Source organism: Vanessa cardui, chromosome 14 (assembly GCF_905220365.1).
Source record: "Vanessa cardui chromosome 14, ilVanCard2.1, whole genome shotgun sequence".
NCBI lineage: Eukaryota > Metazoa > Arthropoda > Insecta > Lepidoptera > Nymphalidae > Vanessa > Vanessa cardui.
In genome coordinates, this window is record NC_061136.1 from 14,301,325 (window position 1) to 14,328,043 (window position 26,719).

At 35.4% G+C, this 26,719-nt stretch overlaps 2 protein-coding genes and 2 long non-coding RNA genes across 5 annotated transcripts in view; 2 read left to right on the plus strand and 2 right to left on the minus strand.

Annotated features, from left to right (window-relative positions):
- The window catches only part of LOC124535135 (mitogen-activated protein kinase kinase kinase 4), a 33,251-nt gene extending 25,497 nt beyond the window's left edge, over positions 1 to 7,754 (plus strand). Inside the window, exons 18-29 of the mRNA XM_047111216.1 lie at positions 9 to 173; positions 579 to 725; positions 1,415 to 1,539; positions 1,616 to 1,697; positions 1,856 to 1,960; positions 2,040 to 2,148; positions 2,576 to 2,760; positions 3,380 to 3,713; positions 4,466 to 4,588; positions 4,875 to 4,975; positions 6,002 to 6,181; positions 6,851 to 7,754. Coding sequence (XP_046967172.1) covers positions 9 to 173; positions 579 to 725; positions 1,415 to 1,539; positions 1,616 to 1,697; positions 1,856 to 1,960; positions 2,040 to 2,148; positions 2,576 to 2,760; positions 3,380 to 3,713; positions 4,466 to 4,588; positions 4,875 to 4,975; positions 6,002 to 6,181; positions 6,851 to 6,901 — 1,707 coding nt within the window. The 3' untranslated portion in view covers positions 6,902 to 7,754. The remainder of the gene's footprint in view (positions 1 to 8; positions 174 to 578; positions 726 to 1,414; positions 1,540 to 1,615; positions 1,698 to 1,855; positions 1,961 to 2,039; positions 2,149 to 2,575; positions 2,761 to 3,379; positions 3,714 to 4,465; positions 4,589 to 4,874; positions 4,976 to 6,001; positions 6,182 to 6,850) is intronic.
- A 5,213-nt stretch (positions 7,755 to 12,967) lies between these two features.
- Positions 12,968 to 26,094, minus strand: LOC124535216. The gene is made up of 10 exons (XM_047111339.1): positions 23,766 to 26,094; positions 20,293 to 20,459; positions 19,503 to 19,689; positions 17,592 to 17,769; positions 16,675 to 16,853; positions 16,068 to 16,288; positions 15,302 to 15,424; positions 14,518 to 14,704; positions 13,895 to 14,095; positions 12,968 to 13,818 (listed from the first exon to the last, which is right to left on the minus strand). The coding sequence occupies exons 1-10, from the start codon at positions 25,920 to 25,922 to the stop codon at positions 13,603 to 13,605; spliced, it is 3,816 nt and encodes a 1,271-aa protein (XP_046967295.1). The 5' UTR covers positions 25,923 to 26,094; the 3' UTR covers positions 12,968 to 13,602.
- Positions 21,145 to 22,039, plus strand: LOC124535217. 2 transcript variants are annotated; one of them, XR_006966795.1, is made up of 2 exons: positions 21,145 to 21,538; positions 21,621 to 22,039. It is a non-coding gene; the product is annotated as an uncharacterized LOC124535217 (long non-coding RNA). The 2 variants fall into 2 exon arrangements; XR_006966796.1 differs by having other exon boundaries at positions 21,649 to 22,039.
- On the minus strand, positions 22,825 to 23,519 carry LOC124535218. The gene is made up of 2 exons (XR_006966797.1): positions 23,407 to 23,519; positions 22,825 to 23,253 (listed from the first exon to the last, which is right to left on the minus strand). It is a non-coding gene; the product is annotated as an uncharacterized LOC124535218 (long non-coding RNA).
- Positions 26,095 to 26,719: the final 625 nt, after the last annotated feature.

Below are 26,719 nucleotides of genomic sequence, written 5' to 3' on the forward strand. Positions count from 1 at the left end.
TGTTGCAGCTGCACACCGAGTTGCACAAATTCGCGCAGGCCCCCTTCAAAGAGCAGCTCGAGCGCCAAGCACGCCGCCTGCGCCCCTCCTCCCTCCAACCCTCCCGCCCCCAAACCCCCCGCCTGCGGAGGAAAAGGCCGGAGACCATGCTCATACACGAGTCCATCAACCCGGTAATGACCGCTCCGAGTCGCATCGGTCCGCTTCGCTTTGGTTTGGTCGTGTTCGTGTTCCGAGCTTAGTCATTTCGTTTCTTCGTCAGTGTGGATTTTGTTTTATTCATCGGACTACATCGCTCGAGGAGAGAAGTTTGGAGAGTAGAGCCTGCTTTTGTTGTTGAAAGTAACTAATGTCAACCTGGTTCGGGGCTTTCCTGTGTGACGTACCGATTGTTCCTTACTATTAATTTTAGTAGAACATCACTTTGTGCAATGATATATTCGAATGTTTTTGAGACATACAGCTTGATACATCTAACTATGGTGAGTGTCCGGTGTTTTTGTGACTTTACTCATGTTTGTCGTGAAATCACAATCAGCGTAAATTTGAATTTCGAATGTTGTGATCGCTTGGTCTAGATTCACAAGGAGCTCCACCGGTTCGCGAGCAGCTCGGCCCCGCGGCCGGCGGAGTCCCCGCGGCGGGCCAGGTTCCTGCGCTCCGAGAGCATCGGCGAGGACGTGGAGCCCGGCGCGCTCGACGACGGCGGCTTCGACGTCACCGGGGTCAGTTTGCAAATCGCTCTTAGGCCCAGCACACACGGAACGCATTTGCAACGAAACTGCGACTCCTAGTTACTTTTGAGTTTCAGCCATAGACTCCTTTGAGAGACCGCACACGACGCAACCTGTATGAAACTGGTTGGAAACGCGTTTCAAACCGGTTGCATTGAAACCGGCGTGCAGGAAACTCGTGTTTGCGTTTCTTCGGATTTCGCGCCTTTTTCATCAACAAAATGGCTGACGATGATAATCAAAGCATTGAATTTGTGTTAGAAGTAGAAAAATATCCTTGTTTATATAATAACACATTACCTAGCTACTCTCGGAGAACTGAAACTGATAAAGAACGCAGCCACAAACATACGACAGTTGATATTAATGTCAATGTAGGGATGTATCCACATAGTTCTTCTTTTACGCCTTCTCCTTTGTCGAAGATATAAATACATAACCAAAACTTCTTCATCACTTGAACTAGACATTTTGCAGACATCTATTCTCTCAGAAAACCGAACTGATTGTGAGCCGTGAGGTTGATGCGTGTGTGGAAATCGATTGAAACGAGTTTCAAACTAATAATTTCAGAAGGGTTTCGTTGCAGTTGCGTTGCGCCGTGTGTGCTGGGCCTTAATCTCGCGGAGAAAGAAATTTTTTGCATAAAATCATATATTTTTTTTGTAATCATATGCCAGGCGGAGGCGGGAGCGGGCGCGGAGGCGTGCGCGGGGCGGGCGGCGCGCGCGGTTGTGCAGTTCGCGCGCTGCTGGATGTCGTTCGTGGTGGAGCGCTGCGACCGCGGACGCGGCCTCCGGCCTCGGTGCGCTGCGTTTCAAAACATACAAATACTACTACATTGATATTTAATGTCCTAATGTATAACTGTTTTGCCGTAGATGGGCGAGCCAAGGGTTGGAATTCCTAATGTTAGCCTGCGATCCGTACAACACGAAACATTTAAGTGACGAGGAGTTCGAGGTAACAACAGCTTGGAATAATCTAATATTATTATAAATTACTAATCAATGTAAATTACATAGTATATTTGATTCCATGTCACTTGTCTCCTGTAATAGTTCATAATTACAACCATAATCGTAAGTTCAATTAAGGTGACCGTTTTGTGTGGTGCGCAGGAGCTGAAACAGCAGATGGACGGCTGTATCTCACACGTGGTGGGGTCGCGCGCGCCCGCCGCCAGCCAGCCCGCCGCGCCGCTGCGCCAGCGGCACCGCATACACGTGCGCGCCACTTCTTGCCCACTAGTATACTAACCAACATGACAACCACTAGTATACTAACCAACATCAATCATTGCAGAGTCCCCTATCGAGCACGAGTAGTACAAACAGCAAGGAGGGCGCGAACCCACCGACACCCCCCAGCGAAGTCGACGCCCCGCTCATACTGCACAGCCTCGACGATGCCGGTGACTATATTTTAGTATAGTATGACACAAATTAGATGTAGCATCGGAAAATGCAATGGAATGAAATTAAAACCGATTACTGCCGATTTACACAACCAATAGAAATAGCTCCCTATCGCGCCATTCGACGCTATTCGTCGCTATAGATTCACGCGTCAGAGAAAACAAGTGCATGTAAATCGACGCGTCAAATTGACGAATATATTAGGTCATATGATATTACAAGTTATTACGTTTGTGCAAAGATCATATTCGCACGAGAAATAAATATTGATAATTTGGGCTAGCGTACTCAATTCGGATGTTATCGGTTTTACGAATTTTGCCGATGCGACATCTAAGTTGTGTCGTGCTATACCTTTTTAATCGATCTTTATATATATTTGACATAATTTAGAATAATTTAACTTCGAGAATAAATTCACAGCTCACAGGAAACGCATCGTCCAAGCCATCCGGCACCTCGACCAGAGTCGCGACGAGAAACTTCAGACGTCGAAAGCGGTCGGCCGGGTGCTGGAGTCGACCGTCAAGAGCTACGAGCCCAAACTGCGCCAGCTCACCTTCAAGTGGCAGAGGGGGCTCAAGATCGGCGCCGGCACCTTCGGCAAGGTTCAGACATCGATCCACCGGTTTCCTAAGCGACTAGGATTTTCTTAAATATAACCTTTTACTTACTATCATCTCCAGTCCATCAACAAATATAAAAAAAAATATGCTGTGACATTGGCATAAAAATTTTGGAATATTAGTAATTACTTCAAACGAGGCATATCTTTTACTGAGTGAGTCGAGATGGCCCAGTGGTTAGAACGCGTGCATCTTAACCGATGATTGCGGGTTCAAACCCAGGCAAGCACCGCTGTTTCATGTGCTTAATTTGTCTTTATAATTCATCTCGTGCTCAGCGGTGAAGGAAAACATCGTGAGGAAACCTGCATGTAACAAATTTCATAGAAATTCAGCCACATGTGTATTCCACCAACCCGCATTGGAACAGCGTGGTGGAATATGTTCCAAACCTTCTCCTCAAAGGGAGAGGAGGCCTTTAGCCCAGCAGTGGGAATTTACAGGCTGTTGTTGTTGTTGTTGTATATCTTTTACTCCTTAAAAAAATTCAAACAACCCTCCAGTGAAACTGTAAACAGAGTCGATACTGTGTTTAGTGTTTTCTTATAACGCCGTTACAACGACGCTAACGAGGCTAACGACGTTAACGTCTGCGTCGCAGGTGTACACGGTGGTGAACACGCAGAGCGGGCAGCTGCTGGCCATGAAGGAGCTGAGCGTGGCGGCGGGCGACCGGCGGGCGCTGCAGCGCGCCGCCAACGAGCTGCGCGTGCTGGAGGGCGTGCTGCACCCGCACCTCGTGCGCTACCACGGCTGCGAGCTGCACCGCGAGGAGATGCTGCTGTTCATGGAGCTGTGCGTCGAGGGCTCGCTCGAGACGCTCGTCGCCACGGCCGGCGCGCTCGCCGAGCCCACCGTGCGCCGCTACTGCAAGCAGCTGCTCAGCGCCGTCGCCGAGCTGCACGCGCGCGCCATCGCGCACCGCGACATCAAGAGTGAGTGACCCCCGTGCGCGTGAGCGTGAGCGTGACCCCCGTGTGCGTGCGTGAGCGACACTGGTGTGTGCGTGCGTGAGCGACACTGGTGTGTGCGTGCGTGAGCGACACTGGTGTGTGCGTGCGTGAGCGACACTGGTGTGTGCGTGCGTGAGCGACACTGGTGTGTGCGTGCGTGAGCGACACTGGTGTGTGCGTGCGTGAGCGACACTGGTGTGTGCGTGCGTGAGCGACACTGGTGTGTGCGTGCGTGAGCGACACTGGTGTGTGCGTGCGTGAGCGACACTGGTGTGTGCGTGCGTGAGCGACACTGGTGTGTGCGTGCGTGAGCGACACTGGTGTGTGCGTGCGTGAGCGTGACTGGTGTGTGCGTGCGTGAGCGTGACTGGTGTGTGCGTGCGTGAGCGATACTGGTGTGTGCGTGCGTGAGCGACACTGGTGTGTGCGTGCGTGAGCGACACTGGTGTGTGCGTGCGTGAGCGACACTGGTGTGTGCGTGCGTGAGCGACACTGGTGTGTGCGTGCGTGAGCGTGACTGGTGTGTGCGTGCGTGAGCGTGACTGGTGTGTGCGTGCGTGAGCGTGACTGGTGTGTGCGTGCGTGAGCGATACTGGTGTGTGCGTGCGTGTGTTATTTATTTGATAATTGTTTTATATTTATATTATTAGACACTACATTTTCCTACAAAAGGTGCATTAAATTGTAGTATAGTTTATAAGAATACAGTGACAAGAATGATACGAATGCTGCAGGTGGCAACATCTTCCTCACCAACGACGGGCACTGCCTGAAGCTGGGCGACTTCGGCTGCGCCGTGAAGATCCGCGCCAACACCACCGCGCCCGGCGAGCTGCAGGGCTTCGTCGGCACGCAGGGTGAGGCGCTCCGCCATTGCACCCCACATTCATTTCAAATTACATGAGAGCCGAGATGGCCCAGTGGTTAGAACTCGTGCATCTTAACCGATGATTTCGGGTTCAAACCCAGGCAAGCACAACTATATATAAGTGCTTAATTTGTGTTTATAATTCATCTCGTGCTCGGCGGTGAAGGAAAACATCGTGACCAAACCTGTGCGGGTTTAGTGAAACCACGTGCCTTTCTTGCTGTTATACTCAGGCTGGTTTGTCTAGTGTGTTCCTGATGGGTGTTGTGTTTCAGCGTACATGGCGCCCGAGGTGTTCATGAAGTCGTCGGGCCACGGCCGCGCCGCTGACATCTGGTCGCTGGGCTGCGTCGTCACGGAGATGGCGTCCGGGAAGGTAAGATAAAAAGATAAGATAAATATACTTTATTGTACACCGAAACAGAAAAAAATACAAGAAGCAATACAACAAAATATCAAACACGGTACAAAAGGCGGTCTTATCGCTAAAAGAGCGATCTCTTCCAGACAACCTTTGGATAGAGGACATTCAATACTCAAAGAAAGGGAAAGGTACTTATCTAAAGCACATCCGTGTTACCTGTGACAAATCATCGTTGAAATCCGTCTGATAGTTAGCTTAATATGATAACCTAAATTAACATGTGATGAGCGTGCAAAATACGGATATACGGTCTATGTGAAATGAGTTGGTCTCGATAAGAAGCGATTGCTTGAACTCGTCTAAAACTGATTTTTTTTTTATATAACTATAATCGTAAGACTTGGGCTATTTATTAAATAAAATATAACATATATGTCGGCGCGGAAACACGAATTTAAGAAAAACACGTCCAGAAATGATTATTTTAATAATTTTTAACTGTTTGATTGTTAAATTAATATTTTTTAATGAATTGTGAAATGTTAAATTAGTCTGAAATATTTTAATGTTTGTAAACAGCTGTTATGTTTAGTGAATATAATAAAGTCTACCCACCTATTTTTGTTATAAAAGATCAAGCGCCCGCCAGTATTGAACAGACTTGGTCGAGCCGTCGAAGCGATCAGACCGTCTCATATTGGAATAAATCAGAGAGGATTCATTCCTGAGTTTTATTTCATACCACTGAAGATGGTTAAAGATCGAAACTCATGTTTTTTTTTAAAAACGGGCTCGGGCATGCTGCTCCGTTATATATTTTTTTCCTAAACTACATATTAATCTCATTATAATTATAATTGCTCAATTACTAAGCTCTGTGCAGGAAAGTTCTTAACTAAAAAAAAATCGTATTACTATCATTCAATACTTTCAAATTGTTTGTGTTATTGTTAACTTTCATTGGTCTTAGAATTAATGTCATGTTAAAATTGCAATCTTTAACGAATGTTTCTAAGATAGATATTTTCTTATTTCCAGCGACCATTTTTCGAATACGACAGCAACTATCAGATAATGTTCGTGGTGGGCATGGGGGGCCGCCCGCACATACCGGAGACCCTGTCGGAGGAGGGCCAGCAGTTCTGCCTCAGCTGCCTCACCCACGACCCCGACCTGCGTCCGCGGGCTGAAGCCTTGAGTCTTCACCACTTCCTGATGGTACGGATCTATACATCATTTATATTTTTATAACGAGACTTTTAAAACAAGCTTTATGTCAGAACACTGCAAAACGATCGTGAAATGTGGGTGTACGGTGAATGACCGTACATTCGCGTCAACTCAGCAACAAAACTATTTATATTAATTACTATCTTAAGCAATTAGTCAGTTCACATATAGTCTCGCAGGTGTGTGGACTCATTAGCATTTATTATCATATTTTATTTAATCAATAAACAGTTTTATCAATTATATTATTTCTTATATCATTGAAAGTTGTGTGGAACACCGTACAGTGGGAGAGTCATATACAACGTTGAATTAAATATTATATTTAAACAAAATTTTGGTTGAGAGCTTGATTAATTTATTATTATTCACTATGGATTTCTTCTCTAAAGTTCAAGGTAGGTATCACCCACTCATTAGTTATTCTACCGCCAAACAACAGTACTCAATATTGTTGTGTTCTGGTTTGAAGGGTGAGTGAGCCAGTGTAACTACAGGCAAAAGGGACATAACATCTTAGTTCCCAAGGTTGGTGGCGCATTGACTATGTAAGAATTTCGGAAAAAATTGCGTTTCGAACGTCGAGGAAATTGTTATCAGGATTTTAGAAGAAAATTTGGATATCCATTAACTAATTTAGTATTTTCATTGTTTCAGGTGAAATCAGACGACGATTGTAAATGTGAAACTGCATTCCTCATCACATAAAGCATTTAATGTCCATTGTGGGAACTAATAAATAAATATACAATGCATTTCATAGGCCAGACTTTCAAAAGGAAAATTTTAAACTTTCAAATAAGGGTTTATTCCAAGTGTTGTCGTTTGTACCGTTTGAAGAAGTTTATTGAAATACAGTAAATACAGTTTTATATTCAAAGATATATTTTTATATTCTATAAAAAGTATAAAACAAAAAATATATAAATCGATTCTATATTTTTAGTCGAATTTGTCGTAGATCAAAATTTAATGAAATAACAGTGAAGCTTTTTAAATAGTATGGTTAGAAAAACAATAAAAAAATACATTTACGGTTGCAGCTTACAAAGTGGCAGTTTTATATGAAGAGTATATATTTTTTTGTAAAATATAATTAGATAAATTGAGTGCCATTGTCAATTAAATAAACGTATACATTGTTTTGTATACTACATATATGTAATGTATACAGAAGGAGAATGAGCGATCGTATACCATTTATTCCTGTTAAGATAAAAATTGTGTAGTTATTGTTATTTATACCTCTGACCTCTGGAGACAACTTTAAGTGAAAGAGGTCGTGTGTCATCATATAATTGTTACTGTAAAATAAAACAACGAACAAAAATAATCTTCGTAAAACGCACGCAAACGTTATGATAGAATAACTTTTATTGTAATACGTAGATGTGGATATGTCACTTTTTATATATATGCATAAATTAAATATTAAATTATGTAACAATATTGAAATTTTACTAATTCTTTGTTAAATACCACGTGTGGTAGAATTTAAGCGCGTAGATTTCCAGTTGTAAAATTATAAATAATACTGTGAGAAACAAAAAGGTTATCTTTTTTAAAGAATCAAAATGGTTATTTACTTTAAAAAATAAAACAATAGTTGAATTTTTTAGTCGAGTTATGGAACAATTTTTAGTAATTATTAGTTAGTTTTCAAGGGCACTCCAAGTGCACACTATACTAATTTATAGGACGTATATAATCTACTGTACTGGGGTGACTGTCACAATAGCAACACATAAGTAATGTTTTTACATTTATGTGCAAATAGACTTTTATAATCTGTTACAATAAATCTTGTCCGGGAAATTGTTAATTTTAATGAATTCGTCAACTTGATATGTACAAAGACCCGATCACTAGATATTAAGAATGTTTAAACACAGTTGAAAAAAATTCAAATACTGTACAAAAGTAATATTATTATATAACTAGATATGTCCGCGACTAAGCGGTAGCCTAAGTTACTTCCTTATTACATCATCTTTCTGCTAGTGAAAGTTCCTTCGAAATCAGTCCAGCTGTTCCATAGATTATCCGGAGCAAGCTGACAGACAGACAAAAATTGTAAAAAATGAGATTTGGATATATATACCGTGTATACAAACATATGAATTTAGTAAGAAGCTGTAATTTTATTATTACACAAATAGACAATCCAATATTACTAGTAGCTCGCTTGATTATACAAAAGACTCAATTTCGAATCATGATATATTTGATTTTTGAGTTCAAGAGAAGAAAGCACGTTCGCTTATAAGAGGTTTCCCTGTTTTATAGTGAGTTTGATATAGTACGACACGGCTTGAATGTAGCATCGGCAAATTCAATAAAACATATTACTGCAGATTTAACCAATAGAAATAGCTCCCTATCGCGCCATTCGACGCTTTACGTCGCTATAGATTCTCACGTCAGTTACGAGAAATCAATTGCATTTAAATTAACGAATATATTAAGGTCATATATTATTATTACGTTTGTGTAAAGATCACAAGAAGTAAATCTTGTTAATTTGGTTTTGGCGTATTTATTTCGGGTGTGATCGGTTTTACGAATTTTGCCGATGCTACATCTAAGTTGTGTTATACTATACCAATGTACAATTGTATGCCCACAAGGTGGCCTGAAGTCTAACTTAGTTAGACGTATTTGAGAAAGTCATTTAGAGACGATTGTATTGTAAATGTAACATCGTCTCCTGTTTGTTGTATTTTAGCATTTAATATATTGTATGAACTGATTTATGAATATATAATTTGATGTTATATATTGCTTTTTATTTCGAAATCCCCAGACAACACAGAGATGTAGAGGCGTGTGTTTCGTTATTACTTACTAGTGGTTACTTATTTACAGGCGATTAAACCAGCTGTATCATGTGAGTTATTTACCTGTGAATTTGTATGATGCGCTCTCACAGGATGTCATGAAAGAAGTATAGTGAATCTGCTCAAATTGATCGAAATAGACAATTTAATACCTTATCTTATTTTACAAACAATATTTTATTTTATTACAAATTTAATTTGTATAACACCTGCATGTGTGTGTTGTATTAGTAGTGAAAAAAGAATACTTTGTATTTATTATTACATTAATTAAAATAATTATTTTATTATTAATTATCTGTCATTCTTTATTAAAAAAAGTTTAAAAATTTTTTAACTTATTATTCTCCATTTTTTTAACTATAAATAATCTTTGAACCATCAACTGAATCACTGGCTTTGTTACCCCCTGAGCCTGACGGCTGACCCACGTCAAAATATCGACAGTTAAAAATAAAACACATTGTTCCACAGATAAAATTTATTAAGACATTAAATTGACACAGATACCTTACGCTAGTGATATGTTTCATTTCACTCCCTGTTCTAACATTTATTAGATATAATCAACGGTGTCGAATCTAACACTCAGTGTGTGCCACAGTGGTACGACTACATCTAATACAATATAATTTGGATAAAAATCCACGAGTAAAGACAAGGAACTAATTGCAGCTTCAATACTAGTTAATATCGTTTACATTTAATAATTCTATTCCAAACCCCTCGTTACACACTTTTCGATTTATTTTCATTTCTTTATTTTATGAACACATTCATTTAATTTGAAATCGAATAATACTATGAAAATTCTACAATTAACGATATACTTGCTAATACAAAAGTAGCCAAGTTATGTACTAAGGAACATCTAGTGTTGCCCTATAACTAACAAAAATGTCATCAATAATTTGTTGGTATAACTTTATTCTCAATATCGACATCAGATGCTATATGTAGTAAGTTACTTTGATCTGCTGTATTTACTCTATCGATTTGAAATCAACAATTATGATAAAACTGAGTTAAATCTTAGTTAACACGCAACAACCGTTGTCAGTACATAGACCTGTCTATCAACGCAGTACATGTGCATTATTTTTTATAACATCGAATATATTTTTTTCTAAAATTGACTATAATACCATGGCGAATAAATAAGACATAACGCTTTTGAAATAATTTTTCTACACATTAATTTATTACATTTCTAATACCTTTGCTTTAAATACATTGAAACAAATATATTAAAAATGATTTTATGATAATGCCCTGATATGTGTCTGTTTATAGATTTTTTTAATTTATAAATCTACGGAATATAGAGTTAAGTTCATTAATTTGCATTTATTTTTTGACAATTACGTTTTTTTTTTCATTTGTTTAAACGAGGGTAAAATATTTTGTTATATGATAAATGTTTTTTTTGTGTAATTTTTCTAATTATACAACATTTATTAATACGTTAATAATTACTTTGTAAAGTAGGAATATATAGTAACATACGGCAATAATACACTTATTTCTTAAACCTATCCTTACTTGACTACCAATCTTTAATTTAACATTGATATGTTTTTGATATTCCTGGTCATGTCAGGCATGATTGACATTTTGATATGTATAAGTTCCCTTATCTCTAATCTTAAAACTATTTAAATATTTTTTTCAAACCAGACGTCACATAGATACAGTCGGGGTAAGAAAAGGTTCGTCATCTTTTTTCGTGTGCTCAGCATCAACGATAACTTGGTTTACTTATTGAGAATGACATATTACGTCGCAATTATTTGACGTTTAGACTCAAAAGGTACTATAATAAGAGCTTAACACTTGATAAAGGAATGAATTTGAAAACTGACGTAGGTTTTCTTACTCTGACTGTACATACATAAAACTCTTGATTTTGAAAATAAATCTTTTAAATCGATAAAAAATAAACACATCAGCACATAAATAAAAAGGGCGGACTAAAAAGTAACACTAACAAACCAACGGTTTTGATAACTTACTGAAAAATGCTTAAGTGTTTAAATTTCTTTCAAAAAAAAATCATAAATCGATATTTGCGGTAATACGCTTTGCTTTCGAGACCAATTTGACAATAAATATAGAAACACTAACAATATGGTGAATTCATATTCAAATATAATTTCTACTACAGCTAATTAAATTTAACAAAGTAAATAAAGTTTTTATGTATACAAGACGCAACAATAATTTGGCAAGACGAAAAAATCTATTTAGAAACCTACGCTTACACTATAAAATGTTTATTTTACAATTCTAATATTTTTGTTATCACCACAGCATTGACAAATATTCGAATAACATTAATGTTTAACATTTAAATGAATATTATTTTAACAATTTAATATATTTAAATCTAAATATCTTGTAAGATCAAAAGGAAGTGGATAATTACATATTTTTAATGACAAAAATTACGCAACTAGCATTATGGATAGCGCTCTCAGCAACAGCAGAATTATGTATATAAAATAACTCTTGTTTTTACAAACGTACAACTGGCAATAAAACCTACAACATGTATGTATATAGATAGGAATCTTTTAATAGCTTAGTATATATGTTTATTATCAAAAAATAATAAATATTATATTTCTTATAAATATTTTATATGTATTTTATCAATTGTATTTTAAAATAACGTCGTTAAATTATGCTTCTTCCACACAACGCGATTTGATTGGCAATTTACTCTAATTGTTAATTAAATTGTGCCATGTAGAGACACTCGAGCGTGCCAATTAAGAAATCGGGTTACTTAGAATTTTAAGTGGATAACAATTTCGGGAACAGTTTTGTTAATAAAATGTATGAATAAATGTATAAATAAATTGTTAATAGAAATAAATATTATTGCAAAAATGAATCTGTATACAGATTTCCTCTAAGAGATATATCGAACGTGGTTTATATAAGGACACGGGCAGCTCTCCACTTCTTAGCGACATTTATTTTACAGAAGTTCAGGTAAATTTCGCTCTTCAAGCTAACATGATTTATTAAGCTGATAATCGAGTTAACCATCTTGCCAATCCGTACACACAATTGCACATCATTTAATTGCCAATTAAATCGTATGATGTGGGATTGACTTTAATATGTGATCATGTATTTATAAATTAACAAATATATTTACAGATATATAACAGATAATTATCATAGATACTTTAATACATAATATATAAACATATATGTGATTATATGTTTTACCTCTAAATCATCTAGTAACACATAAATAGCATAATTAAAAGTATAACGACTTAGTCGGTTTTCAACGATTCGCATAAGACTTGACTCACGGCAATAAAATATTGATATAATTAGCTACGCAACTAGCTTGTCGTATAATTAATTTCCATTTATATATAAATAAATATACGCTATATATCTCCTGTTGTATTGATAATGATTTATATAATATATGTACTAACAGTACACTCTAATTATTTCAGCATGATTTGAAAAACTTACAATAATTATTTAGATGACAATAATAGATACATATTCGTTTAAGAAATTTATAGTTTATCATATAATTGTTGTTATTTAATTGACCCAATAAATAATAATTTCATTATGTACCTATGGGTACATATCATGAGTTTTTTTACTATAAAATGTATTTTTGTTTTATAATTAACACAATTCAATTCTTGTGTTAATTATGAAAATAATGTTGTATAATAGATATATATTATATTTTAGATATATTAAACTAATGTTAATATATGAATAATTGAATTAATATATAATAAGAAATTGTCCATGACTTAAATTTTATTTTAACGAATTTTCTTTAACTCCATATTATAAGATAAAGTTTGAAGACACCGCTAAAACTAAGCTAATACTTTAAACATTTATATCGGAATAAATAATTCTACTCCATTACAATATAATACGTTAACGCTATATATTATTTTTTAAATAACTTTTAAATATTTTCATCTATAACATCTAGACTAAGTCAGCACAAGTGATATGTATTAGTTTCAGTTAATTAGTATTTAACGACTAATGTGCGTATTTAATACGAGATCATATATGTTTTTAATATAAAGCAAAGATAAAGATATCTTATTATAACGAGTTTTAAATATATATAACATTTATTTATAATAATAGCGAATTCCGTCTGTAAAATGTTCAATAGAAAAATTTTTCGAGATATAATCTTACAAGATGTAAGAAAATGTTACGTTAAGTTATGACATAACTTTCTATGCTACGAAAACATTCCCTCGTTTTAATCCCGAACCTTTTTTTAACATCATGTATTCGATACATATAATGCTGACATTACCATTTAGAAAAGATGAAAATGGTAATCGTTTTTTTCAAGTTTTCCATAATGTAAAACGTTTTAAAAGCTTCTTTGAAGCAAGAGCATAACTTTAAAATTGGATTGTATAATTTTTATATCTTAAAAGTTTTATAGAAATAATGTCTAAGATATACAACATTATGTCTCAAGATAGATAAAGTTTTTCGTGTCAATATTTTATATAAATTTTATATTCTTTAGAAAATAGTAGAGTATAATTAATTTTCCACTTTTCGATTTTGAAACATCAATTTCATAGAGTCGAGAGCTTCTTCCAGAGACTGTCTGAAGGCTTCCGTGTTGGTGACGCTGGACGAGGTGAAAGAAGAAATGCAGAATATGACTGAATCCTTCTTGGGGTTGTAGCTGCAGCCGTAGCCGTCGGGGACAACGGCGCCGTACCCCATAAAAGTGTTGTCAGTTGTTGTGGCGACCTGTCATTAATATTCGGTTGGAATATGACCATACTTGTTTTTAATAGCTTGTTTGATACTGTGTTTGACATCCTACCTGACTGGTGCTAAGTTTGAACTCAATCATGCGTCCATAGGTGGGGTCCTTGAACATTTCCGGGAGCTCTCCGAGCGTTTCCCGCGCCGCCTCTCGCAGTCCTAGCAAGTGGTTGTCGATCCCGCGGCCCAGGATGTTGGCCTCCATTATAGCCGTCTGCTTGCGAGCTGCTTCTTCGAACAGTTCCAGCTTCTTCTGTTCCTGTTTCATTGGGAATTTAAATATTATTGAAAAAGGTTTGAGACAGTAGCGACACACCCCTACGGTACTGGTCATTACTTCACATTACAAAAGTTTGTTTTTTTATTACAGAAATGATACAAGTAGATAATTTTGTACAAAAAGACCAATATTCCCAAAGCTTTAGCGTTAGTAGGTAAAACAAACTTGAAACTCGCCGCAAATCCGATCGTGAAATGAAAGTGACTGTAATCATATCATAAAACACAATTCTATCCAGATATCTTCGACATTTCAAGAGAACACGAAAGAACGAGAACACGAAATTGTTAGGGAATATACATACATATATATCAAAAAGAGTTTCTGTGCGTTTTGGAGAGCTGGTAACTAGATTGCCGCGGGTGTAGTCGGGTGCTACTTTCGCTAATACGTATACTGACCCCGTATAAATTGAAAGAAACCTTCTTGGGTCCGTCGTCGTCGGGCTGCGGCGGCGTGTCCGCGGTGCACATGGCGGCCGCCCACGCGTGGGCCGCGCGGTGGGCGCTGCGGATGTTGTCCACGCGGCCGTGGTGGAAGCGGCGCAGGGAGGCGGACTCGTACGTGGACACCAGGTAGCCGTACATCCTGAACACGGAGTAACCATACTCAGAAACTCGTATACTAGACTTTCAGCGTTTCATCAAATTAATAAATATTGGAGAATGAGGATAACGTAACACAATATTCACTAATTGGTCAAATGAGACGGCTTCATTTAACACAAAAAAAATATTTTTTACATTGTAATTGAAAATTAATGAACACTTTTGTTGTTTTTTTTTCATTATTTAATATTTAATTACAAATTATACAACCCAGGGGCTGTTTCCCGAATTTGGAATCAAAATATCCTTTATTCAAGAGGAAACTTTAACGTTTTGTTTGTTGCATCTTATATATTTTTTAAATTTAAATATAACTAAGAAGATCAAGACAAGATCTTGTCCGTTTTTAAAGGTTTCCACTAATTGTATAACACATAGACTTTTCTATTGACATCTAAATTAAAAAAAAGGAACGTCTTTACTTATTTTTGTTAATTTCGTATATTATTTGCAACGGAAAAACTTGGAACACTTTCTGAGAGTTTATTGAGTTATTATTACACACGGTGCTACTCGCCAGTTCTGTTACCTGAACTTGGCTGAACGCTACCGCGTGTCTAGATAAAAACTATCTCACTTGTAGTATGTGTACTGCAAGGCGAGCTGTATGTACACGTCGGGACTCGTGCGACAAGACTTCATGAACTCCCGGCCGTAGCCGCGGTACGTGTATACCTTCAGATCTAGGTCCGAAATTTGTCTGTAAAGAGTATAACTTATTATTTTTCTGTAAAAACTCAAAGAAAGCCTTAAGCACTAGATAATAAATTTTGGCTTGGTGTTGGAACCGTAAAAATTCAAACGGTCTATAAATAATAATACTCTTGCTTGTATGATGCTTTTTAAAATGTGCAATGCGAAGCGAGTTGTAGTTTCTTAAACGGTGCGGGGTCTAATTAGCCGCGTACCGGTATTATGATAGTTTTCATATGAGACCTAAAGGCCCCGTAGCGCTTAATAGAAAAATAAAATGATGCCACTGCCAACGTGTTAAAACTTTTGAAACATGAAAAATAATTCAATCTATTTCAGGTCAATAGAATTCTCAAATTAAGCCTGCGCAAAAATTTACGATAACTTGGGTCCATTTGACGACCTCCATGGTCGAGTGGTATGTACACCGGTTTTCATGGGTACGCCACTCCGAGGTCCCGGGTTCGATTCCCGGATGAGTCGATGTAGATTACCATTAGTTTTCTATGTTGTCTTGGGTCTGGGTGTTTATGGTACCGTCGTTACTTCTGATTTCCATAACACAAGTGCTTCAGCTACTTACATTGGGATCAGAGTAATGTATGTGATGTTGTCTCATATTTATATTATATTATATATTATATCGTAACCTGTCAAACTCCCTGGCAGCATTCTCGATGCCCCTGTGCAGGTCGCTGGTCAGGTTCCACTTCATGCTCTGCGGCGCGGGCAGCAGCGCGGGCGGCGGCGAAGGCTTGTCCGCCACCTCGGCCCGCGCCAGCGCGCGCTCCGCCAGCCTGATCACCGCCACGCCCTCCGCCGGGCTATGCTCGTAGCACATGCCGACTGTGCCGTCCGATGATATGATCAACTGGAGAACAAATGGTAAAACTATAACCCCACATATTATAACCTTTTATTAATAAAATAATTCAGATGGCAGATAGAAAGTCTATACAGATACTATATGGCTGCACGTTAATCAACTTTTTCTTAATTTTTTTTTATATAGACAAAAATAATAGGAGTAAAACAAAAACAAAGAAAAGAAAAATGTACAATAGGCGGCCTTATCGCTATAACAGTGATCTCTTCCAGGCAACCTGTAAAATATTGTCCTTCATTAAGTATTTGACCAACATATTATGAACGATAAAATAAATACCAAACTACACCCAAAAAAATTATTAATATATACTTATAACTTGTCATTTATTTTAAAGAAATGACCACACAACAGCAATGTATGCAACCAACCTGAACAGTCTTGTCGAACCACCTGTTGGCCGAGTGGTAGCGCGTACCACCGCCGTGCATGGCTCGCAGCAGGGCGTTGGTGTCGCCATCCAGCTCGGGCCGATCGCCGCCCGCCTCGTCGATGCACATGATGCACAGCGCCCGCGATATCAGCTCCAAGTTTGTTCTGTTGTTCTCATCTGCAGAAACAGTCAACAATTATTCCCTTCCGATTTATACCTCGATATACAGGGTTATTGGTAATTCGACGTATATCCTTTAAAATATGATAGGGGTGATTATTTGCTTTAATTTTAACTCCCATATGCATGATCCAAAAGTGAACCATTTTCGAGTTATCACGTTTTTTAGCTTTACTCAAAAATGTGTTTAGAAAAAAATATCATTTAAAATCTATTTTTTCTTCTGATTTATAAAAACGAATAAATACTGGATATTTTTAAATATTTTAACTATCATTTTCGGCCCAAATTTTCAAATGGGAGACGGTAAACGAAAATATAAAAAAAAATGTTTCCTCAAAAATGCCTCTAAAACTGAGCAGATTATTTTAACAACATAACCGTTTTCTTAGCTTTCCAAAAATGTATAACAACTAGGAATTTATTTCAAAGCAGCCGAAATAAAATGACCAGAAAGGACGCCGGTGGGAATTCGTATTCGAACATGAACGAATTCGTACTAAAGGTCGCTCTTCAAAATTCCCACAAAAATACAACTTTAAAGCTTGTATAAATTTAGTAAAATAAAATTTACTTTAAATATTACTATAAATATACAATTATCACCTCTTAAAGGATATACGTCAAATTACCAATAACCCTGTATATGTATACCGAAGATACATACATATCAATATCTAAGTTACTGGTATACTTGATGAGAGCATAACTCTTCATAAATATAAAGTGTGTAACCTTTGATAAGTTGCTCCCTAGCCTTTGCCCACTGGTCTCTGTTCATGGAGGTGAGCAGCCCGACCCTGGGCGCGGGCGGGGCTCCCGCCGCGTCCACCATCGCGTGGAGCAACTGAGCCTGGATCTCGCCCGGGGTGAGACGGCCACGATCTGCTGCTTTCACCGGGATCGGGTAAAACTGGACAGAAATTGCGAAGAACTTATCGTATCAAATTACTAATATCACTAACAAAGTATTATGATACAGAAATATAATATATGTTCGAGTAGCATCGGATTATTAATTATTAGAAGAAGCATAAGATCTGATTGTCTAGTTATTAAATTATTCTAATTTAATAACTTGACAATCAGATCAAATCACAAAGTGGAAAATATAAAACAATAATCTGTTATTTCATACCTCATCCGTTACTAAGTCGTAACAATAAATGTTAGATACTCAATAAAGAAACTAACTACATCGTTAAGTGTTTTCCTTTGTAATTCAATCAATTTATTCCGATAGTTGGACATAAGTTTTAAACACGACAGAAGCCGATGGTTAACAAGAAGTTGTAGCGAGCATATTAAATTACGAGCCATCGTGGAATTGAGTTTGTGAATATTTTATTTCAAACTAACTGGGCCCGCGACTTCGCGTGCCTTTGAATTTAACAAAAAGTTATTGTTGAAGGTTAAGCTACTCTTTATTAAATCAGCTTTCTGACAGTGAAAGTTCCGTCGAAATCGGTCCAGACGTCGTCCAGAAACAGACAGATAGACTGACAAAAACATTTAATATAAAAAATATATTATTTTAGTATATATACCGTGTAAGTATTCATACATACATATGCATTTAATAATAAGCGGTTATTTTAATATAACAAACAGACACACCATTTTCATTATTATGTATTGATAAAGACCGTTAGGCATTACAAGTAAGGATCCACTTTCGTCACTGGTACATATGTACATGTAAGTATGTATGTGTACCAAAGACGATGTGTATTTATGTAAACTTACCAAAACAACAATGTACGTTAAGATGTGTCGCGTGATGTTACATTATAAATTCTAATTTCGGTTCAGACGATAACATTATTAAGACGAAAACTTTGTTCGTTTAAATTAATATGACGTCGACTCCCGAATATGGCTGCTCTAAATTACAATTAATAAGACAATTTATGTTTGATATAAATTGTATACATGGAATCCATTTATTTATACCCCAATAAATTTGATAAGACACTTTGATGTAGAAATATACTAGCGATCCACCCCTTGATATGTATCGTTATATTATGACCAAATTACATAAAATCGTTAAATTTCATCCAAATCCGTTCAGTAGTTTTTTTGTGCAAGAGTAACGAAAATACATCCATCCTCACAAAATTCCCCATTTATAATATTCGTAGGGTAGGATAGGATAGAATTCAGACGGATTAATGTCTTTATGAATGTAAGTACAGATATAACATTTTATTTGTGAGGCGTTTTTAAAAATTCACATCCGTCGGGTTCGGTACAGTTCCAGCTAATATTCATATTTTTTATTTATTCATATGAGTACTACATTTTTATGATGTAGATATTACAGTGCAGTTATATCCCAGTCATGAGTTTGTATTTGTTTCTGCAATTTAAATAATTTAATAAAATAGCCAAACCCAATTTGCAATTGCCATATTGTTTTCCTTGCCTCGTCGAATTATATAATAGAAATGAAATGAAATTAATCAAGTCAATATATTTAATGTTAGAATTTTATAGTCATCTGCAAAAGCCTTGGATCATATACGGTGGATCCGCCTGTCAGCTCTGTACATTTTTAATTATAATTAAACCCATTGTCTCAATTAACAGCCTTACAAATGTATGTGTGACATATCTGCGTTTAAATTTCATAATAAAACTTACATAGTTCCGACAAGCAACGATCACCAACTCCTCGCATTCCGACGCGTCGTTGGGCCTGGCGGGCAGTTCCAGCCGGTCTTTGCCCACTTCCGGTATGCGGCACACGCCGAGCAGTCTGTAGAACTGCTCCATGCACAGTGGTTGACCCTTCTCGCGACTCGTAGCACGTTCTTGTGGCAATTCTCCCCTAATCGGAAAATGTCGAATTATGTTAACGTTTTTAATAATCACATTTTCTTGGTGGTAGGGCTTTGTGCAAGCCCGTCTGGGTAGGTACCACCCACTCTCCAATTATTCTACCGCCAAATAACAGTACTCAGTATTATTGTGTTCCGGTTTGAAGGGTGAGTGATCCAGTGTAACTACAGGCACCAGGGACATAACATCTTAGTTCCCAAGGCTGGTGGCACATTGACGATGTAAGGAATAGTTAATATTTCTTACAGCGTCATTGTCTATGGGTGGTGGCCCATATGCTCGTCCGTCAACCTATACCATAAAAAAAGACTAAAATTTGTATTGTTGTGTTCCGGCGTGTAAGGATTATAACTAGTTAGCTAGCTTGTTTAAAATAGTTCTTTCGGATTGTAAATTTAAATAAGCGGTTTGATTAAATGTGTTTAGCCTATAGCACGAAAGTATAAGACAAATATATTCTATCTCCAACATTAAATATTAAAGATTATTTAGTTTTCACTATTCTACGCGAAGCCAAAAAAATAGAGAATGAGGATATGCACACAATATAATTCTGTAGTTCTCAATGAATCTCTTAATAAATATAACTTACCTATCGAGCATTTCCTTGTAGTCCAGCAGATCATCAATATATAGGGCGGCGAGGTCAGCCACCTCGTCGATTTTAGCAAATTGCCTCCGAGGGAACACCATGCCGGGATTGGAGTTGATGGGAACCGGAAGCCGAACCTTCAGGTACATATCGTCCAACCACCAGTCCGTAACCTTGATAATATCATATAAGTTATTGTTGTAACATATTATTTGCATATTCATTTTCACAAATGGCCCATCGCTGGCCTTCTCTTCTCTTGAACAGATGGTTTAGAGCGTATTCCACCACGCAGCTTCAAAAGAGGTTGGTTATATATGTAGCCATATAACTCCCGACTCATGCACGTCATTTTGAGATTAGTTCTAAACCAATTAGGCGCATGAAAATACAAAAGCGTCTGTCCGGATGTTCCGGGTTTTGGTTGTAGTGTTTTTAATACTGCTCAAAACTAAATACACAAATAAATTACTCTTATAATGAATCATATAAGTTGCGCTCCCCGCTTTAGACAATTTCCTGGGCCCTGATTCTGTATGCCACAATTCGTAACGAGTCAAAATGTGTGACGTAATAACAAACTAAGAAACGCAAACGTGTTTTCTTAACACGCCGAGTTATGTTTTCTTAAAATGGTATTCTGTATGCCATAAGAGAATTTGTCTATGCTTTTTCGAGAGATTTCACAAAGTACATTCCAATTCATTTCCGTTATCTTAATTAAATTTTAACGGTTTTTTTCTACATAAATTTATTGATTTTTATTTATCTAAAGATATATATTTTAGCAAAAAATACTACCAAAACTTTTATATTTATAAATGCTATCGACAAAAACGTAATTTACTCAAATTAATACAAATATTTAAAAAATTAAAGCAATAACATTTTTTAAGTAAGTTGTTCGGAACGTATTGAAAAGAAGACAGACGTCATTGTTAACAATAATTGACAAATTAAACGTAAACATGTCATAATAATTATATTTATTTACTAAAAGAAATGTTTTCTTAAATCTTCATTAAATTCGTCATAGCAAACGATCGAATTGATCGGAGCGATAAGATATTGACATGAAATGGATGGACAGTCGATTCAAGGCACATCTTTAACTTTTCAGCTTTACGTTAACGTATTGAATATTATTAATTCGTTTTCCATATTATACTGAAATACGAACTTAAAATATTTCAGTATATTGTTTAAATGCAGCACTATAGCAGCAGAAACATAGTTATCTATAAAGGTAAGAGATATTTTACCTAGAATTCAATTTATTGAAGTGCCTATCTTAAATCTAACCTTAATATAAAGCACATTTCTTTAAGATACTAAACACTATTTTTTCTGAATAAGGACTGTAATCAAAGGATTTGGCAGTGCCTGCTAAGCTTTCCTTGGACACACTAACATTAGATGATGAGTTGAAGAAGGGAAGAACAACTACAGAATACTTAAGTGTCCAAAGCCAACCTTACACATGCCTTGGTATGAAATCAACTGAGAATGTGAATAAAATGGAAACAATTTTAAATTAAGCATTTTTTAAATAATTATGTAACTTCTAAAGAACTGAAAGATTACTTTGTAATGTAATAATATCACAAGTATTGTTTATGATATATTAAGTACCAAATCATTTCAAAAAAGGATATTAGATGCTTATATCAGATTGTAAATCAATTAGTTTTATGAATGTTATTCTTATGCAAAATTGCTTTAGCAAATAAATATATTTAAAGTCGAATATATTTTTTCTTATTGTTTCATTAATATGTTTTAAATATTTATCTTATACATAAGTAAAATAAAAGTAATAGCTTATTAGAATTATTTTATTACTTCTCAATATGTTAATAATTAGATAAATAGGTAATGTGAAATTGGAATTAATCAATACAGTAACAAATTTTAAAACAGAAACTTAATTAGTATTTTATTAAGCAAAGAAAATCATAAAATATGTACAACACAAATATATTGAAATTTATAAAATGACATAGTGTAACATATAGGAATGCTTTATTTTCAAATTTAGCATAATGTTTCTATCAAAATATTATTTATCTGATAATAGACCATAAAAAATAAATAATCTTATTAGAAATGCAGAATTATAAAATATATTATTAAAAATCATATTTATCTAGCACAGTGAGCTAGCAAATTATTAGTTTAAAACTAAAGGAAAAGACTATATAACACAATCATTATTTCATAATATTTGCACGGGCTGATTTTACATAAATTTAAATTTATGGATTATTTAAAATATTTCTATACAGTTACTTCAAATAAACAATTTACAGTATTTCTATTTATATATATTAAATTATGTATACATTTAAAACATTCTTCTCATTTTAAAAACCTAAAAAGGCAATTATAATTGTTTGAAAAATAATAACATTTTGAGTCTTAATATAACACAATTTTATTTTAATATCTTATAAACATTAATTTTTGTTTGAGGATTTATTTAGTTTTATTATGATAGAACTTTAGTGGCTAAGTAAACACAGATATTTTTTTTAGTAATACTAGTCACCTTTTTATGAGTTTAATGTTAAAATATTTATTCACTTTCACACAGTTGTTTCAAAGTTTCCTTTTTTCTGTCGATCACCACCAACTCTTATAAAAATAGTTTAAGTTTAACACACTGCCCATTGTTGACGTAGAAAGCCTTCTTCAAAGTCTCATCTTAACATTCTTGTATGGATATTATATTGTTTAAGATTCTTAATGTTTTGATATATTTCTTCTTTTAATCACTCCATTTAGATTACAAAATTGTTAGCGAGCATTGTTAAATGTCGCATATTAATGCACACTTCATTTTTAAAGCGAATGTGGGATTTTTAAGTCTCATACACACATACGTATGGAAATTTTTTTTATTCACCTTTATGTTTTTGTAGCGTAATATGAACCAGAACACTTTTTTAACTAAATATAACTCTAAAAACCAACAAAATAATTTAGTAATCACATTAAAAACATTATATTTAGTATAATTTTTATGACATATGACAGCCACGTTTTCAAAACACGAGGATTGAAAGCGTGTAATTTTGACATTTCAAAACGCGTTAAAGACGCGATTTAAACAACCCTAGGTATAGTTTTTGATTTGACAGTGGCATTCGGAATACCGTTTTTAGCCAAAAACGCGTCGCGAGCTCGTTACAAGCGCGTTTGCGTTTTCGGTGGCATACAGAATCAGGGCCCTGTTAGTTAGTATTACGTTTTCATATTCCTAGAAGCAATGAAATAAAAATGCAATAATTTTTATACACTTTTATCTTTATATTATTAAAAAAAGACTTATTCAAAAAAACTATTAATAATTAATATAATTAAAAATAACGATAATACGGTACAGTTGGACTTAAAAAATATATAGTTCTTCTTTTTCTTCTGGTCGGTTTGACGGTGATCGGCTCTTTAGTGGAAGCCTCCTCGTACCAGCCGCTTCTCCGGAAATAATAGAAGGGATCTTTGAAGAGACTGTCGGTCGTGGTTTCAACCAAATAATTCTTACTAGGAAATTGTGTCGATTTTACCAAGTCCTTATTATGAATATAATTCCTTATGGAGTATATCCGGTCTCGTAAAAGTTTTGGCTTCGTATTTAAAGGAAGATACGTAGGCCGTTGTATTACTGGTTGCTCATTTTCAACAGCTGGAGGTACGGGTAAAGTATCTCTGATATGATTAACTTTCTCCCGCAAGGAGAGCGCTTTGCTACGGTGATGAGTCTGATAGTCTTCTCTATAAAAGTCCGTGTTATATGCAAGGAATAACGGCTTAGGTCTAATATGCTCTTCTTTCGATTTCATTGCGGCATCAATTTGCTTAAACTTTGGATGTACAACATATTCCTTTGGTGGTGCTATGACTGGTCTTTGTAAAAAGTCTCCGAGAAAGCGTTGAGGCGATTTTTGTAGCAAATGTGCATTTTTTCGAAGTGAAAAAAAGTCATTTGTAACTATCGTCGGAATGCCTTTCTCCTTATTCGTTAAACGTAATCTCTTAATTACCTTTCTGCGTTTGTTTAACGTTTTCACTATGTGATATCGATTTGCTTTCCCAAAAGGATCTAATAGATTTCTTTCAAGCGAGTTCGTCTTTCTTGCATTTTTTGTTTCTGTCTGGCTTATTATAGTGTGCGGATTTCTTGTCGTTTTTATTTTCATTTTATTTGTTTTCGTTGTCGAGGTATATTTCATTGATTTTGTTGTCTGTGTGTGGTGTGTGTGTGGAGGTGTGGTGCGGTGTATTCTTGGAGACAATTTACTTAAGACGATAGTAAATGGCTTTATTTTAAAGTCGGGATCTTCTTCAGTAGGTTTATATGTGTTGTATTTGATTGTTTTAGCTTTCTTCCGCATTTTTTCTGTAGATATTCTATAAACGTGTGTTTTTAGTGTCTCGAAAATATCAGATATTCTTAGCCTTTCTCTGCTAATGTGTGTTCTATTAATTTTATTATTATAATAATTGTTATCGTAATTGAATCTGCTTGTTTTTTGTTCGGTTTTTGTAACCATTGTTATATTATGAATATTATTTTTATTTATTTTTCTTCTAATTGGTTTACTAAGCAAAAACTTACTTAATTTTGTTTTTGTTTTATTTTTTTCACTAATGGTAATTCGAATCGATGGTATTATATGTATAAAAGCTTTTCTTTGAATTGCGGTTTCTTCTAAACGTATAGTGTTTTTATTGCTGTAATCAAACTTTAAAGTCTTGATACCCATTTTGTTTGATATGTTGGCCTTAATTACTTTGAATTTAGTGCTTGTATATTTTAATGGGATTGGTGCTGTATTTTCTTTACTATTAGCACTTTCTTTTAATTGTTTAGTGTGTGAAAATGATGAAGTTGGAAGAGGATGAGTTGTTGAATATACTGAGCTTTTATTGCTAAATTGATGTATGACATTCTTGATATCAGTAACTTTTAAAGTATTAGCCGTAAAAGCTTTCAACCTTATATTAGTTATATAGGACGAGGGCCTGTTCGTTTTGGTTCCATTACTTTCGTATCTTTCACTATTATAAAAAACCGGGTTGCTCTTATTTTTAACAATATTATTGTCACTTGGTAGTGCTTTTGTTGTATTATTGCTTATGTTATGTTTATCTTTAACTTTTATATTAGTTAATGTTAAGGATTTTTTAATGTCAAGCTTTTTGGCTCGATTCTGGTTTTCATTCATATTTACAAGCATCGTCGTATATGTTATTGGGATTTTCGTTCTATTTCCTTTATCAATTATGTTTTGTTCCCATTGCATAGTATTTTTAAATGCTGAGGTTATTTGTGGGCGTGCATCTTTTAAACATCCTGCACTTTCATAGCTAAAGTTATACGTTGAGTTCTTGATATCATTATTGTAAGCCTTCAGTGATTCAATAGAAGTACTTATTTTTGTGTATGCTAAAGAGTTCCCAGATAAATTTCCCTCGTCATAAGCACTTTGATTCAGTTTCTTATTATTTTTTATCGAAGTTTGATAGGTATTTCCTTCTTTTGAATATACAACCTCAGTATGGACTGTATCCTTGTTGTCAGTATCGTTTAACATGTTGGCCTTGAATGCTTTAGATGTTGGTCTCATTTTCGTATGTGGTAATAAGATATTCGCTGAATTTCCTTTGTCATTGGCACTTTGTTTCTTTTTGTGCGTAGTCCTAATTTTCGTACGCTTTATTGTATTTCTTTTGTCACTGGTGTTTTGTTTCAATGGTGTGATATATAATAAAGATGAAGTTGAAAGGGAGTATTGGTCTTCTGATTTTACGCGAATAATAAGAGTATTATTTAATTTGTGTTTAAAATTCTCAATATCAGCATTGTGTGACACGTTAGCTTCTACAGGTGTGAAAGATATGAACGTTTTTCTCATAGTCGTTAATGATGACGGTATTTTAGTTTTTATTCTCCTATCGTATATTTTATCTCTATTATATTTATTATTCAATATAATTTTGTCAGTTATTTCATGATGGTTGAAAGTTTGGGATTTTACGTTATGTAATGTTGTTTTTAAATTGAAATGATTCTTTGTCTTTAAAGTAATAGGCAAAGCTTTAGTTACTTGACTCTTTGGAAATAAATTTTTATTGTTCGTTGGAACGATGTTGCTTTTTGATGGTGCCTTATTAAGCTCGGTGTTTTTTGTGTCTTGATATGAGTTTAATGTTATAGACTTTGTCGAACGAAGTACATGGAAATTGTTTTTACTAATCCTATGCTTTGTTGTTGTTGAACTATTTAGTTTCTCAAAGTTGTTGTTGTTATTTGTATCAATATCGTAATCAAGTTTTGTTGTCTTTTTTGCATAACTGATATTTATTCTGGATACATTTTTTATTGTATTATTTATAGATATTAACGATTTTTTAATCTTAATTG